At 32.8% G+C, this 16,366-nt stretch overlaps 3 protein-coding genes across 3 annotated transcripts in view; all 3 read right to left on the minus strand.

Annotated features, from left to right (window-relative positions):
- Nucleotides 1–16,366, minus strand: part of LOC125874421 (caffeic acid 3-O-methyltransferase 1-like) — a 124,839-nt gene that overhangs the window by 37,777 nt on the left and 70,696 nt on the right. The window lies entirely within an intron of this gene.
- Nucleotides 12,377–12,988, minus strand: LOC125872241 (ras-related protein Rab-2-A-like). The gene has a single exon (XM_049552958.1). It carries the CDS (start codon nt 12,986–12,988, stop codon nt 12,377–12,379), a length of 612 nt encoding a protein of 203 aa, XP_049408915.1.
- LOC125874423 (caffeic acid 3-O-methyltransferase-like) lies at nt 14,026–16,333 on the minus strand. Its single transcript, XM_049555310.1, has 4 exons — nt 15,896–16,333; nt 15,162–15,472; nt 14,527–14,591; nt 14,026–14,399 (listed from the first exon to the last, which is right to left on the minus strand). Exons 1-4 carry the CDS (start codon nt 16,300–16,302, stop codon nt 14,103–14,105), a joined length of 1,080 nt encoding a protein of 359 aa, XP_049411267.1. The 5' UTR covers nt 16,303–16,333; the 3' UTR covers nt 14,026–14,102.

Consider the following 16,366-nt stretch of genomic DNA (forward strand, 5'->3'; position numbering starts at 1 on the left):
CGAACTTGGTTGTATAAAATAGACCAATTCTGCTATGGATGAAAAGGGTAACTTCCATCCATTTAGAAGGGGAAGCCATTGCTTGGCATATGTCGTATCTAAGGTCTAGGAATGCAGTTTTGGACCCTACATGGACTGAATATGTGCTAGCCTTGAGTGAGAGGTTTGGGGAAGGGTTTGAAGACCTAATGGAGGAGCTCAAGAATCTGCAGCAAATTAGCATTCTTAAGGAATACCAGGCTGAATTTGATAGACTACTGACTGGGGTGAATTTGTCAATTGAAAATACAATCAGTTGTTTTTTAGGGGGGGTTGAAGCCAGAGTTAAACGAATCGGTAAGAATTCAGAATCCAAGAACGTTGATGCAAGCCTATAAAATTGCTAGATTGCAGGAATGTGTCTTTGAAGCTCAAGCTCAGTCTTGGGGTTTGAAAACCAATAACAAACCCCAACATGCCATTTTATCTACTCCAACCACTTTTAAACCTCAAACTTTTCAGAAGCCTTTCATATCAAACCCTACATTCAGGAAGCCTTTTGAACCAAATGGGAGTAGAGTTAACAGGTACAATGGAAATAACCCTGGAAGGAGGTTAACTGTTGCAGAAATGGATGAAAAAAGGGCCAAAGGGTTATGTTTTTCTTTTGATGAAAAGTATGTGGTTGGACACATCTATAAAACAAAGAAACAAATCTTTCTGGTGGATGTAATTGAAGATGAGGCAGAATTTGAATTGGTGGAGTTTGAGCAAGAGGTCAGGGAGGAGACAAATGAATTCATGACCATATCCCTGCAAGAATTTACGGGAGTTACTGGCTATCAGACAATAAGGGTAACTGGTTATCATGAAAAAAGGCCCTTACAAGTACTGATTGATACGGGAAGTATCTATAACTTCATTGACCAAGAAGTTAGGTTGTAAGGCTAATCCTATCTTGGAGCAGTCAATTAGTGTAGCAGATGGAAGAAGTGCAAACTGCCTCTATATGTAAAAATCTTCAGTGGCTCTTACAGGGAACGATTTTTGCTTCAGATTTCTTGCTATTACCTCTGGGAAATGTTGATATTGTATTGGGGGTTCAGTGGTTGAACACCTTGGGCAGAATTTTATTTGACTTCAGCAATAGAACCATTGAGTGTATGTATCAGGGCAAAAAACATGTGCTAAGAGGTGCTAGTAGTCAGCTTAAGGCAACTAAGGCAAGGGCCTTGAACAAGATAGATGGGGAAGACGTTCTTCATAATGTCATTGCTACAAGAGGGTAGTAAAGTACTCAGTTGCCACAATATTCAGGTTGATCAAGACATGGTTGTATCACCAGAATTGTCTGTCTTAATTGATCAATATGCTAGCATATTTGCAATTCCTACTACATTACCTCCCTATAGAGGACCATTTGATCATCGGATACCCCTCTTGGAGTCTACCAACCCTGTAAACAAGAGACCTTATAGGTATCCAGGTATTAAGAAGGACATTATTGAAAAATTGGTTCAAGATATGTTAGATCAAGGAATCGTTCAACATAGTACCAGTCTATATGCATCTCTTGTAGTCTTAGTGGGAAAGAAAGATGGAGTTGGAGGCTTTGTGTGGATTATAGAGCATTAAATCAATTGACTATTAAGGACAAGTTTCCTATACCCATAATTGAAGATCTTCTGGATGAGTTGGGTGGAGCTGTAGTATTCTCCAAAATAGACCTCAGGGCAGGGTATCACCAGTTGAGAATGGCTAGTGGAGACACACATAAAACAATTTTTAAGACTCATGAGGGTCACTATGAGTTTTTAGTTATGTCATTTGGCTTAACTAATGCACCCTCCTCTTTCCAAAGCCTTATGAATGTTGTTTTCAAACCATTATTGAGGAAATCAGTCTTGGTATTTTTTGATGACATATTGATTTACAGTAAAAGTATGAGAGATCATATTGTTCATGTCAGGTCTGTGTTTGCTCTAATGAAGCAATTCGAGTTGTATGCTAAGCAGTCAAAGTGTACTTTTGGTGTACACAGAGTGGAGTATTTGGGACATTTTATCACTGTTGAAAGGGTATCTACTGACCCTAGGAAAATTGAGATTGTTCAACAATGGCCCATCCTTACTAATCTTAAGCAATTGAGAGGATTTTTGGGGTTGGCTGGGTATTATAGAAGGTTTATCAAGGGTTAGTTCCAATTCAAGTGAAGTTAATTTCAATTCAAGGAAAGTTAGATTCCAAGTCAAGTGAAGTCAAGCTTAGAAGTAAGTAAGTCAAAGCAAGTATTTAAGGTTTTCCAAGAGTCTTCATTGAACGTTTTAACTTCATTTTAAGGCTCGAGTTCCAAGTTTAAGTATAGAGTTCCAAGTAAAGAGTATAGAGTTTCAAGTTAAGTAAAGAGTCTCAAGTTTCAAGTTAAGTCAAGAGTTTTCAGTTAAGTTAAGAGTTTCGAGTTAAGTCAAGAGTCAAGAGTTGAGTTCATTTCTCAAAAGTAATTAGGGAACTAAGTATTTCCCAAAGAAGTTTATAAGTGTTTTCACATTTAAGTTGAGAGGAAACGGAGATTTCCAAAAGAGTTTTGAGAAGTTTGAGCACTATCTCTTTTAAAAAGAAAAGATGAGTTTTGCAAAAGAGTTTCTAAAATATGATTAGTATGACAAATTGAGTATGTCATCAATGTTTAAACAGTATGGTCTCTAGATATACCATCAATGTTTAAGCAGTATGAATATCCCGAGTCATTAATGATCATATTAAAAATACGGTTTTGATTTGTTCTTTTTAGAAAGAGTTTTCAAGTGCCTTCGGGCTAAGTTTTGAGTAATTATCTCAACTAAAGAAAGATGTGTTTAAAACACTTATGAGCTAAAGTATTTTTGGGAGTAGTCTTGAGCACCGAATTGGGGACACGAGTTCATATTAACTCAACTCTCCATAAGAACCATGTAGCCAAACATGGGATTTCTCGGATCATACTTTTTAAATGATCACGAAAGTTAAGCTAGTGGATCCATTAAGCAAAAGTTAAAGTAAGGTCCTATATCGATGGCAAGGTATAGGATGGTCCTTGGGCAACGTGAGGTAAAACGTTGTGTCACTACTTATACATGTAGTGGTAGCTGTCGGTTAGAGAACTCCCTCAGTAGAAAGAGCTTGGTTCCTCGAGAAGTTCTGCTTAGTGTGGATGGGGGCATGGGACTTCATTCATGCATTGCACAAGTAGACTTTGAAAGGAAGCATGATATTTTCATGATATTATAAATATGATTTTTACGTCATGTTTTAAATAGTTTTACAAGCTTTATATATATTGCATGTGTCTCATTGCTTTATATTGAGTTTAGTTATTCATGAGTTGAACAGAGCCAAGGTAAGTTCTCTTTTGTATCCCTTTCAAGCTTAAGTTGTTGTTTAGCGGTCCAGCTCGCATACTCGTACATTCCATGTACTGATGCCAGTTGGCCTACATCGTTTTATGATGCAGACGCAGATACCCAGGATCAGCATTCAGTACGCCGTTGATCCAGCTGAGCACTCCAGAGTCAGTGGTGAGCCTTCTTGCTTTTCGGAGGACTCGGTTATATGCGTTCTTAAGTTTTGTTTTATTAGGATGTTGCGGGGTCTGTCCCAACATCCATCTCAGTATTTTAGAGGCTTCATAGACAGTCAGTCAGTTAGTTTTAAGTCTCTCACCTATGTATATATGTAAATATTCTATTTTGAGACTCGAGTTGCCTTTTTGGCCAGATTTTATCAGTTGAGTAGTTGTATGACCTTCCATTGCATTGAGTTATTCTGTTGAGTTAGGTTTCCGCTGAGTTAAGAAAGTCAGGCCAAGGGTTCACTTAGGACCAGCAATGGTCTCCGAGTGCCCGTCCCGCCCAGGGTGTAGGCTCGGGGCGTGACACCAGCGACTGCTGAAAGACTAAAAAAATATATGAAAAACATAGATACCGATGGTAGCAAACCCTGGATGCCTTCTGGGAGCACCTGCCTCCCCAATAAGTGTATCCTGAACTATGTGAAATGAAATAAGTTGATAAACGAATCCCTATTCCCTATAGCACTTGTGGCTACAACCATACAACGGATCCGAGACCGCATTAGCGCTCTGAAAGACAGGAAACGGGCCCTCCTCCAAGACATGAGTTGAAATATAAAAACATTTATATATACTCATACGATGCGTGGATTATAAAAAACAATGGAGAGAGGTAAATAAATTAAATATATGCATATGTCCCTATAGGTAAACCATGTATGACATATTGCAGATTTTATAATGTTTAGTCTTCGTAATTGCTACTACATTATTACTAGCCATTTTTTTCTTCTTCTTCCTTTATTTCTCATCTGGTGTCTAGAGCCTAAATTGGAATTTCGACTAAATCAGGATCGCGCACTGCAAATCCTATTCGAGGGTGGCGCTCCCAACATGATATTTTTCATACCAAGGGCTTGAACCCGAGACCTCTGGTTAAGAGTGAAACACTCCCACCAGTGCACCACAACCACCCATGTTGGTTATTACCAGTCATTTCATCAAGCAATATGCATTGCTTTATAAATTATTACCCCGTGACACAGATTTCAATGTCTATAATATAACTATACTAGTTATTAAAAAGAAATTTGGGCGTGAGAAATAATGCCAGATATAACTTTGTCACTTTTTACATCTAATACAATAAAAAAATGGCATTTAATTACCTAATTATGTCATTAGTGGAATAATTAACAAATCCATTAACACAAATAATTTGAAGTGTTTGTCATGAAATCATTTAAGATAATATTATTAAGTACGTACACAATCGAAAAGATAGATCTTCCTGCAGATGATTTATTAATTATTAGAGTATTTAATTTAAAGTATAGAATATAATTCAATTAATTGACTTGCGTGAAAAGGAAATCCCACCCACCCCAACGCACACTAATATATACAATGATATATATCGTACTTGAAAGAGGAAGAATGACTTGACCAACATTGATCCTAAGTTTTTGTTTTCCTCTTTTAATCTCTTCATAGTGCATATAATATCTTGTATTAGCAGAGTTTGGAGAAAAAGTTGCACCCTTATCTATTCATGAATTCAAGTATATTGTTTTAAATTAAAGTAATATTATATGATGTCTTGTGAAAATAATTAATTTTCACGATTCTAAAATCGTATCATATTTTAAATAAAATTATTTATGTTTAGCAATCTATAATCGAGAAAATTAAGGATACAATTATTACCTCATTTTAAATCATTCTAAGGGTGTGTTTGGTAATTTTCTTATGTTTGGTTGATTTGTCATAAATGTTTGAAAAATATTTTCTCTAGGGAAACAAATTTCTTAAAAATGAGGAAAAGGATTTTCCTGATGTAAGTAGAGAAAACAAATTGCAAAAGTATCATTTCAAGTTTAGTATCTAAATGGGCACTATGCCTCTAAACGAGTCAAAGTGGCCATTCAAGCTTAACAAACACCAACTACCATTGGCACCCTCTTATGCCATGACAATCTACAAGAGCCAAGGATAAACACTACGCCGAGGCGAACTATATCTTTCAAAACAGGTGTTCACAGTGGGCATAATATGCCACAATATCACGAGTAACAACAAGAAAAAGATTAACCATCCTCAATGTGGACCCGGACATAGAAAACCCAACACTCATTAAAAATATTATCTTCAAGGAAATTTTCAAAATGTAGAGATTTACCTAAAGGTCAAGCCTATGGTATCACAATTGCATGCATTGAACATTTTTTCGAGTGTAAGTTGATTTTGTCAATTGTCCCAAAATCAAAATACTTTAAAGGTGTGCAAATTGAGACTTTCTTTATGGTGAGGGCACTAGAAACATGAGGTTAGGTCTAGTTCAAAACTTTTTTTTGAAGCAATATGAACAAATCTTCTTGCTACTTGAGTACATTTGAGGTACCACTTGAATCCATAGGAATTACCTTGAAATCAATCTCAGATGAAAGAGAAAGAATAGTGATTCTTTTTTTGTACAATACTAGTTGTTGGCGTTAATCAAGTTAAAACAAGTTTCAAAATAAATGGGTTGATACCCAATTTTCAGTACTTGTCCAACCCAACTTTGTGCACCGTTTCATTGTTGATACTTGTCCAAACTAACTTTGTGGACCGTTTCATTGTTGATACTTGTCCAAACCAACTTTGTGGACTGTTTCACTGTTGATACTTGTCCAGACCAACTTTGTGGGCCGTTTCATTGTTGATAGTTGTCCAAACCAACTTTGTGAACCGTTTCATTGTTGATACTTGTCCAAATCAACTTTGTGGACTGTTTCATTGTTGATACTTGTCCAAAGTAACTTTGTGAACCGTTTCATAGTTGCAATTGTATTTTGTTGAGTCGTCATACCTTTCAAAATGACACCTTTTTAAATTTGGATAGTCCTACCCTTTAAAATGACATCTTTTTAAAATTAGATCGTCATATCCTTTAAAATGACATTTTTTAAAGTTGGGTGTTACTAGCCATTTCATCAAGCAATATGCATTGCTTTATAAATTATTACCCCCGTGCCGACACATATTTCAATGTCTATGATATAATACTAATTATTAAAAAGAAATTTGTGCATGAGAAATAATGCCAGATATAACTTTGTCACTTTTAACATCTAATACAATAAAAAAAAAATGATATTTAATTACCTAATTATGTCAGTAGTGGAATAATTAACAAATCCGCTAACACAAATAATTTGAAGTGTTTGTCATGAAATCATTTAAGATAATATTATTAGATACTTACACAATCGAAAAGATAGATCTTCCCACAGATAATTTATTATTAAAATATTTAATTTAAATTATAGAATATAATTCAATTAATTGACTTACGTGAAAGGAAATCCCACCCACCCCAACGCACACTAATATATAAATTGATATATATCATACTTGAAAGAGGAAGAATGACTTGACCAACATTGATCCTAAGTTTCTGTTTTCCCCTTTTAATCTCTTCATAGTGCATATAATATCTTGTATTAGCAGAATTCGGTAAAAAATTGCACCCTTATCTATTTATGAATTCAAGTATATATATTTTTTAATTAAAGTAATATTATATGATGTCTATTCTAAAATCGTATCATATTTCTAATAGAATTATTTATGTTTATAGTTTAACAATCTATAATCGCGAAAATTAAGGATACAATTATTACCTCATTTTAAATCATTCATGACTAAGGGTGTGTTTGGTAATTTTTTTTATGTTCGGTTGATTTGTCATAAATGTTTGAAAAATATTTTCTCTAGGAAAACAAGTTCCTTAAAAATGAAGAAAATGACTTTCCTAATGTAAGTAAGAAAAATAAATTGCATAAGTATCATTTCAAGTTTGTTTTATTGGTTATTCTTGTGTGAACTTACTATAGATTTCAACATACAAGAAATACTTGTTTCCTATTATTATCATAACCCAACCCAAATAAAGCTTCTAATATCAACATACAACAATGGAGTAATGCCAAGAAAATAACAATCTTCGATTCAATTTTGACCGCTTCAATAATAACCGTATTCATCTAAGTTGATGATTCTCAACATCCGAACACACACAGTCACTTCAAAATCTCAACAACTTGAAATTTTGATGAGTCAACGGTGAAAAATTATTGAATAACTTAGAATTTTTTTTAAACTCATCGTCAAATTTAAAGAACCCAAAATGCCAAAACTGAATTTAGCTCAATAATATCCGCCAAGAGAAAATCTCAGCTAAAAAAAATACTAACCCAAATTTTTTTCAATATTCCATTGATTTACAGCAACTTTCATTCACAAATTTTAGAAGTAATTCGGCCATAAATATGAATATCGATTTGAAGACCCAACAATTTCGTTTCCAAATTCTCCACCGAATGTGCCTTATAATTTTAGCGGGTGAATCGAAACCAATGAAATTTCAAGCACCATATCAATTGAACTTTCAAAAATTTCAGAATTAAACCGAGACATTGAACTCAATAGGAATAACATATAGTGAACTATTTTTAAAAAGTTTGAAATTTTTTTCAACGTTTTGTATTTTTGATTGACAAAACAAATTAAAACAGTAATTATAAAAACCAAATTCATGTACTGCGTGAAGCTAATCCATTAGTAATGTTTTTGACAAACAGTTTGTTGTGCTTTTGTTTGCTTATAAATGGGTTTGGGCAAAAAAGTGTTTAAGTGAGTTATTTTGGGTGTTGGTTTGGACAAAAGGATATGGGCACTTCAAATTAATTCCAACCCCCCACTTGTCTATTTTAAGATTGAGATTCAAATATTTAACGGATGAGGGGTATATTTGGCCCAAAGTATAACGATAAGGGTATATTTAGACCGAAAGTATAACCAGGGGTATATGTAAACTATTTGCAATAGTACAGAGGTATATTTGACCATTTTCCGTATATTTAATTAGATTTTGATTTTCAAAAAGTTCCATCATCTACTAGGAGATATCCATCAATATCTTTGAATAAAATAAAAAAAATTAAAATATTGAGTTTTTCGATGGATACTGTAGCAAAGTCGTCAGAATAGCGGCACAAAATTTGTCCCTACACAATGAAAACGGTGATCTTCATCATTTTTCAGCCGATTATTCGATATCAAATTAAAATAAAGGAATTTTAAACAAATTTTATAGTGTTAAAAGTTAGTTATATCATATTTTTATATTTTTTTAAAAAAAATTATAAAAATTTCTTAAATGTTTTATGGAATTCGGATACATTCCAAAATGTCCCGATACATCGGCGTTCCCAGTTTCATATAGATCACTCAACATTTCAATACATCATGTCTCAATTTCAGATACATTACCCAATATCCCGATACATCAGTGTATAGTAATGTATCCGATTGATACATCGCGTAAAAGTGATGTATTACGTCCTGATACATCGCATATAGTGATGTATATGACAAATGTATCACATAAAGTTATGTATCTGAGTGATACATCACGTTCCATATCTTTTTTTATTTTATATTAAGTCATTTATTGTAAAATAATATTAACTTCATATATCAATTTTCAGAATATATATTTCCATTTATCAATTAGGGCTAACCTCCTCATTTCAAATTACATAAAAAAAATCAGAATATTTAGTCTTTCAATATGGGTTGTTAGGAATCTTTAAAAGATCATGATAAAAGTATGTTTATATCTTATTTTCAACATTAGGCCACAAAGATATCAACATATTCACATAGAAGTCCTCAAAAATCATGGTAAGACATTTGAAACATAAAACTCCTCTTACATGAAATATTAATAGAATATTTTAATTCGAGGATTTCTTTTCTTAGTTTTAATAATAATTGAATAAGACTTTACTACTATATAGGATATGTTATCATCTCTCTGGTAAATGCAGTAAAAAATTCTTGCTCCATCTGCCGTTTGACTTATGGTATATAATTCAATATTTTCTAATATATAGAACTTTTAAATTTCCTCCAAATTTNTAAATTATAGAATATAATTCAATTAATTGACTTACGTGAAAAGGAAATCCCACCCACCCCAACGCACACTAATATATACAATGATATATATCATACTTGAAAGAGGAAGAATGACTTGACCAACATTGATCCTAAGTTTTTGTTTTCCTCTTTTAATCTCTTCATAGTGCATATAATATCTTGTATTAGCAGAGTTTGGAGAAAAAGTTGCACCCTTATCTATTCATGAATTCAAGTATATTGTTTTAAATTAAAGTAATATTATATGATGTCTTGTGAAAATAATTAATTTTCACGATTCTAAAATCGTATCATATTTTAAATAAAATTATTTATGTTTAGCAATCTATAATCGAGAAAATTAAGGATACAATTATTACCTCATTTTAAATCATTCTAAGGGTGTGTTTGGTAATTTTCTTATGTTTGGTTGATTTGTCATAAATGTTTGAAAAATATTTTCTCTAGGGAAACAAATTTCTTAAAAATGAGGAAAAGGATTTTCCTGATGTAAGTAGAGAAAACAAATTGCAAAAGTATCATTTCAAGTTTATTATCTAAATGGGCACTATGCCTCTAAACGAGTCAAAGTGGCCATTCAAGCTTAACAAACACCAACTACCATTGGCACCCTCTTATGCCATGACAATCTACAAGAGCCAAGGATAAACACTACGCCGAGGCGAACTATATCTTTCAAAACAGGTGTTCACAGTGGGCATAATATGCCACAATATCACGAGTAACAACAAGAAAAAGATTAACCATCCTCAATGTGGACCCGGACATAGAAAACCCAACACTCATTAAAAATATTGTCTTCAAGGAAATCTTCAAAATGTAGAGATTTACCTGAAGGTCAAGCCTATGGTATCACAATTGCATGCATTGAACATTTTTCTGAGTGTAAGTTGATTTTGTCAATTGTCCCAAAATCAAAATACTTTAAAGGTGTGCAAATTGAGACTTTCTTTATGGTGAGGGCACTAGAAACATGAGGTTAGGTCTAGTTCAAAACCTTTTTTTGAAGCAATATGAACAAATCTTCTTGTTACTTGAGTACATTTAAGGTACCACTTGAATCCATAGGAATTACCTTGAAGTCAATCTCAGATGAAAGAGAAAGAATAGTGAATTTTTTTTTTTGTACAATACTAGTTGTTGGCGTTAACCAAGTTAAAACAAGTTTCAAAATAAATGGGTTGATACCCAATTTTCAGTACTTGTCCAACTCAACTTTGTGCACCGTTTCATTGTTGATACTTGTCCAAACTAATTTTGTGGACCGTTTCATTGTTGATACTTGTCCAAACCAACTTTATGGACCGTTTCACTGTTGATACTTGTCCAAACCAACTTTGTGGGCCGTTTCAGTGTTGATACTTGTCCAAACCAACTTTGTGAATCGTTTCATTGTTGATACTTGTCCAAACCAACTTTGTGGACCGTTTCACTGTTGATACTTGTCCAAACCAACTTTGTGGACCGTTTCACTGTTGATACTTGTCCAAATCAACTTTGTGGACCGTTTCACTGTTGATACTTGTCCAAAATAACTTTGTGAACCGTTTCATAGTTACAATTGTATTTTGTTGAGTCGTCATACCTTTCAAAATGACACCTTTTTAAATTTGGATAGTCATACCCTTCAAAATGACATCTTTTTAAATTTAGATCGTCATATCCTTTAAAATGACATTTTTTAAAGTTGGGTATTACTAGCCATTTCATCAAGCAATATGCATTGCTTTATAAATTATTACCCCCGTGCCGACACATATTCCAATGTCTATGATGTAATACTAATTATTAAAAAGAAATTTGGGCATGAGAAATAATGCCAGATATAACTTTGTCACTTTTAACATCTAATACAATAAAAAAAATGATATTTAATTACCTAATTATGGCAGTAGTGGAATAATTAACAAATCCACTAACACAAATAATTTGAAGTGTTTGTCATGAAATCATTTAAGATAATATTATTACATACTTACACCATCGAAAAGATAGATCTTCCCACAGATGATTTATTATTAGATTATTTAATTTAAATTATAGAATATAATTCAATTAATTGACTTACGTGAAAAGGAAATCCCACCCACCCCAACGCACACTAATATATAAAATGATATATATCATACTTGAAAGAGGAAGAATGACTTGATCAACATTGATCCTAAGTTTCTGTTTTCCCCTTTTAATCTCTTCATAGTGCATATAATATCTTGTATTAGCAGAATTCGGAAAAAAATTGCACCCTTATCTATTTATGAATTCAAGTATATATTTTTTTTAGTTAAAGTAATATTATATGATGTCTATTCTAAAATCGTACCATATTTCTAATAAAATTATTTATGTTTATAGTTTAACAATCTATAATCGAAAAAATTAAGGATACAATTATTACCTCATTTTAAATCATTCACGACTAAGGGTGTGTTTGGTAATTTTTTTTATGTTCGGTTGATTTGTCATAAATGTTTGAAAAATATTTTCTCTAGGAAAACAAGTTCCTTAAAAATGAAGAAAATGACTTTCCTAATGTAAGTAAGAAAAATAAATTGCATAGTTAAATCAAATACATTAAGAACGTGGACATAGTTTGACAGACATTGGGAAGTTAAAGATGTCTCAAACGATACTTCATCTATATGTTCTTTATCCTGTTACAACATTGCAAGTAAAATTAAAGAATTTAATATATTATTTAGAATTGTAAAATCGAAGACATTCAAAAACGAGAACGAAGTGAGGCAAACTTAAAACCAGATTAAGTTAACAACTAAACTACAAATTCAATAAGATAGTGATCTAATTGCGATAGTTTGCGCGGGCAGTTTTCTTAGTATATAAATAAGTTGACAACGGGCGTCAACCACAACATGAGTAAAATCTTTTACTTTTTCCTCTCGAATTCCCAATTGTAATTCCCTTACATCCCTCCAGCGTCCCAAAATCCCCCTTTCCGATCTTCCCACATATTTCCTCCGCCGCGATACCGAACGCCACCTCCACATTCTTTGCCGTTCTAGCAGAAACTTCCATGAACAAACACTCATTCCTCTTCGCAAATTCCTCGCCTTCCTCTTTACTAACAACCCTAGTTTCTTCGTCGAGATCGCACTTGTTCCCCACCACCATTACTGTCAATTTCTCATCGCCGTGTTTTTGTAAATCCTCGAGCCAATTCGAGAGCTGCTGGAAAGTATGCCTCTTAGTCACATCGTAAACTAGCAAAGCCCCAACAGCGCCTCTGTAAAAACATCTCGTGAGTGATCGGAACTTTTCCTGTCCCGCCGTGTCCCATATTTGCAGCTTAATTGGCTTCCGGTCGACGGTGATCGTTCTGGATCCGAATTCAGCTCCGATTGTGACCTCGTAAACCGGTTTGAACCACGCGGATGTCAATTGGTAAAGCAGGCAAGTTTTTCCAACTCCAGTTTCTCCCACAATTATGAATTTGAACATGTAATTGTACGACATTGTAAAAAGAAATTAAAATTATTGAATGATTAAAAGATTATTGGTTGATAAATTTATAGAGAGAGGATTAATCCCAAGTTTAATCGGAGTGTTATTACTAATTTTATGTGCATTAGTTTCCTAATCCTAATGCACCAGGGATTAGGAAAATTTTAAAGTGATCAAGCTTGTTAATGTCCATTCTTGAAATATGGCGGGATCACTTTTTCTAATTAAAAAAAGGCGGGAGTACTAATAATGTCTAATTTGAACTCAGTTAATTGGTGCTTGTGATTCACGGAGAAAGGGAAGCCTACAAATATCTGCTTTTGAGTCGTCATTTAAAGTTCAATACATCCTCAAAAAGAATGTTTATATATATGTAGATCCGAATATGAATACGTGATTATACAAGATTGGACAAAATTTAAAGTGATCAAGCTTGCTAAAAGATGGAAGTACACTACATTGAGATAATATTGATAAAAATGGTTTGATCATGTTCTATGTCGATCTCCTAACATACGAAGCTGTACGTATACATAATATACACCAATATGATCTGGAGATAATTAATCAAAGTGATTATTCGGTCATTTTTATTACTTAAAATAGCTCAATTATTGCTTTATTACTGAATATAGCCATGTAACTTTATTTTCCTCTGTTTTTTCTTCATCATCTTCCTCTGTTTTAAATGAGAATTTGCCATGCATAATTTTCTTTCTCGAGATGTTATTCTCCCAACAAAACCAAGAGAAATTAATAAAATACCAATCATTTTATCTAGTAGTAATAATATGAACAAATCAAATGGAAGTCCAAATTCTACCAAAGAAGAAATTGAAAGCTCAAATTTAAAATTTGACTGATCGCAAAAGCGAATTGTTTTGAGTGAATAATATATCAAAAAAATTGAAACAAGCAACTTACATATAACTTGAGTTATTTAGAGGAAGATTTGAGTTAATGTTTATTGAAATCTACCGTTGAAAAACTTTTGAAGCTCAAATTTTAGAAGTGTAAAAGAGCATTTGATAATTAAATTATTACTTTAGAGAAACAAAGTAAGTAACAGAAAATCAGTACAATAATATGAATGGATGACATTTAGAGTCAAGTAGTAGAGGTAAAGCTACTTGTAGAATTCCATGACCCAAAAATTACAAACACAACAAATTAAGTTAATTTCTTTGAATCCAGCTTCGATTGCGAGTGCTCGAAACTCATGTTCAGAACGCTCTTTGCCTCCAGGAGAATTAGCCAACATGATCATATCAAATTGTGAAACGCTAATCACAGAGCTATGATTAGGTTTTACTGGTAAAATACTCTCAACAACTATTACTTTCCCATTTTCTGCTGGTGTAGCTTTATAGTAGTTCTTCAGTAACTTCACCCACTGACTATCACTCCAGTCATGAAGAATCCACTTCCATCAATATTAATAAACACAAAATATCAATATTTTGAAGAAACAACAAATCGTTATAAATAATTATTTTTTCTACTAAACCTTTTTAATATGAATTTTTAATTAATTTGAGGTATGTGCATACCTTCATAAAAATAACATCTCCTTCTGGAACACTTTCAAACATATCTCCCCCGACGTGTTCCACCCCTGTAATAATTAATTTTTTTAAAATGAAGTATAAAATTTGGAACACTTCTAAACATATCCGTACCAAATTAAAACTAGACAAACAAATTAATACAAAAATAAGTATCTATAAATTAAAAGAAAAATGGGAAAATGGCCTCATATAGCACTCAACTTTGTTATTTAAAGCTGATATACTCCTTGTTATGAAAGTGATTCATATATACTCTTATTGTTATACAAATAACTCACATATACCCTTTTTCCTTTTGTGGAAGTTAAAAATATAATCCATATGGATATATTTGATCCACCTTACACGTACTTTTTTTTAAAACTTTTTTGTTTCAACTTTGCTAGAAGGATCATATATACCCCTACATGATTATTTTTTAAAAAAATTTAAGTAAACTTTCACAAGATGAAGGGTATATATGAGCTTCTTTTGTAACGGTAGAGTATATATGAGTCATATGTATAACGATAAAGGTATATATGAGCCAATTTCATAACAAGAGGTATATCAACTCTAAATGACAACGTTAAGAGTATATCGGCCCTTTTAAAAAAAAAATAAGAATGAAAAGATACCGTTATAGGTAGGGGCATGTTGGACAACATGAGGCACATCAAAATTAGTCCCCTTAATAGTTGGGTATTTAGTTGTAATCATCTTTAGGTTGGATCCAAGACCACCTCCCACATCAACCAAAGTCTTGATGTTCTCAAAGCCCTTGTATTTGTCTAGTATATTTTTCATCATTAGAGTTGTATGATTAAACATTGCCTTGTTAAAAACATCATTATACATGTGATCCGTCTTAAGATATTCAAATGTATTAACACCATGCATCCTTTCAAATAGAACTCCTCCTTCAAGAATTGAATCTTTTAATCCAAACCTACGATTTCAAAAATAGATAGAAAGGAGTTAGATATGATCTAATTTGCTTTTTTGCACTTTGTGAATAATTTGAATTTTATCATTTACTTATTGTCACTATAAGTCCATCAAGGCAAAATTTAGCCACTTTGGTTACGACAAGTAGAAATGATATAATTAGTCTATGAAAACATGACGAGTAGATTTTGCTTGCAGAAATTTTTAGATTCTTGTCAACAACAGAAAACTGTTCTTGCTTCTATTTAAAAGTAGTTTTACTGATTTACCAAATGCTTTATTTGCTTCTTCTTTTTTCTCATAAGTGTTTTTTTACCTTTCAACAACAATATCAAACACTGTTATTCTCTTAAACTTGATGACAAATTAAAATCAGACAAATAAGTTGAAACGATGGAAGTATAGTATAAGAGAAAACAATTACCAGGTGTTAATGACTACTTTCTGTTGAATCAAATCCAAGAGAGGCCTCAAAGATGCACCATCTTCATTATCACTAACAAACATCTTTCCCACTGGTGAAAGACCATAGAGTCTAACATTATTATTATTAATGGAGCAAGTGAGCAAAGAATAAGTAGCCAAGAGATAAAGCATTCTGTATAACATATTGGCTGCATCAATAGGGTTGTTGCAAGCCATTTTAGAAACAATTTGAGAAGAAGAAAGTTGAGTATCATTAGCTTTGGCTAAGATCTCAAATACATCCAATTCAATTGTTGAATGCAACACAAAGGGAAGTACTGATGATGACAATAGTTGCATTGCATATGTAAAATTCCCCTCTTTGTCTGAGCCAATACTAATTGGTAATTGACTCATGTTTGCCATGCTTTAAATCAATCAGCTAACACTTTCTCAATTTCCTCTAGTACTGCTCTTGCCTTTATAAATT

Source organism: Solanum stenotomum, chromosome 8 (genome assembly GCF_019186545.1).
Source record: "Solanum stenotomum isolate F172 chromosome 8, ASM1918654v1, whole genome shotgun sequence".
NCBI lineage: Eukaryota > Viridiplantae > Streptophyta > Magnoliopsida > Solanales > Solanaceae > Solanum > Solanum stenotomum.

Bases quoted from the DNA above. Each gene is read 5' to 3' on its own strand.
- LOC125872241 (XM_049552958.1), bottom strand. From the start codon at position 12,988: ATGTCGTACAATTACATGTTCAAATTCATAATTGTGGGAGAAACTGGA.
- LOC125874423 (XM_049555310.1), bottom strand. From the start codon at position 16,302: ATGGCAAACATGAGTCAATTACCAATTAGTATTGGCTCAGACAAAGAG. The intron at 15,473-15,895 runs GTAATTGTTTTC...TTGAAATCGTAG, and splicing joins AAAGTAGTCATTAACACCTG to GTTTGGATTAAAAGATTCAA. The intron at 14,400-14,526 runs GTATGCACATAC...TATTGATGGAAG, and splicing joins GAGATGTTATTTTTATGAAG to TGGATTCTTCATGACTGGAG.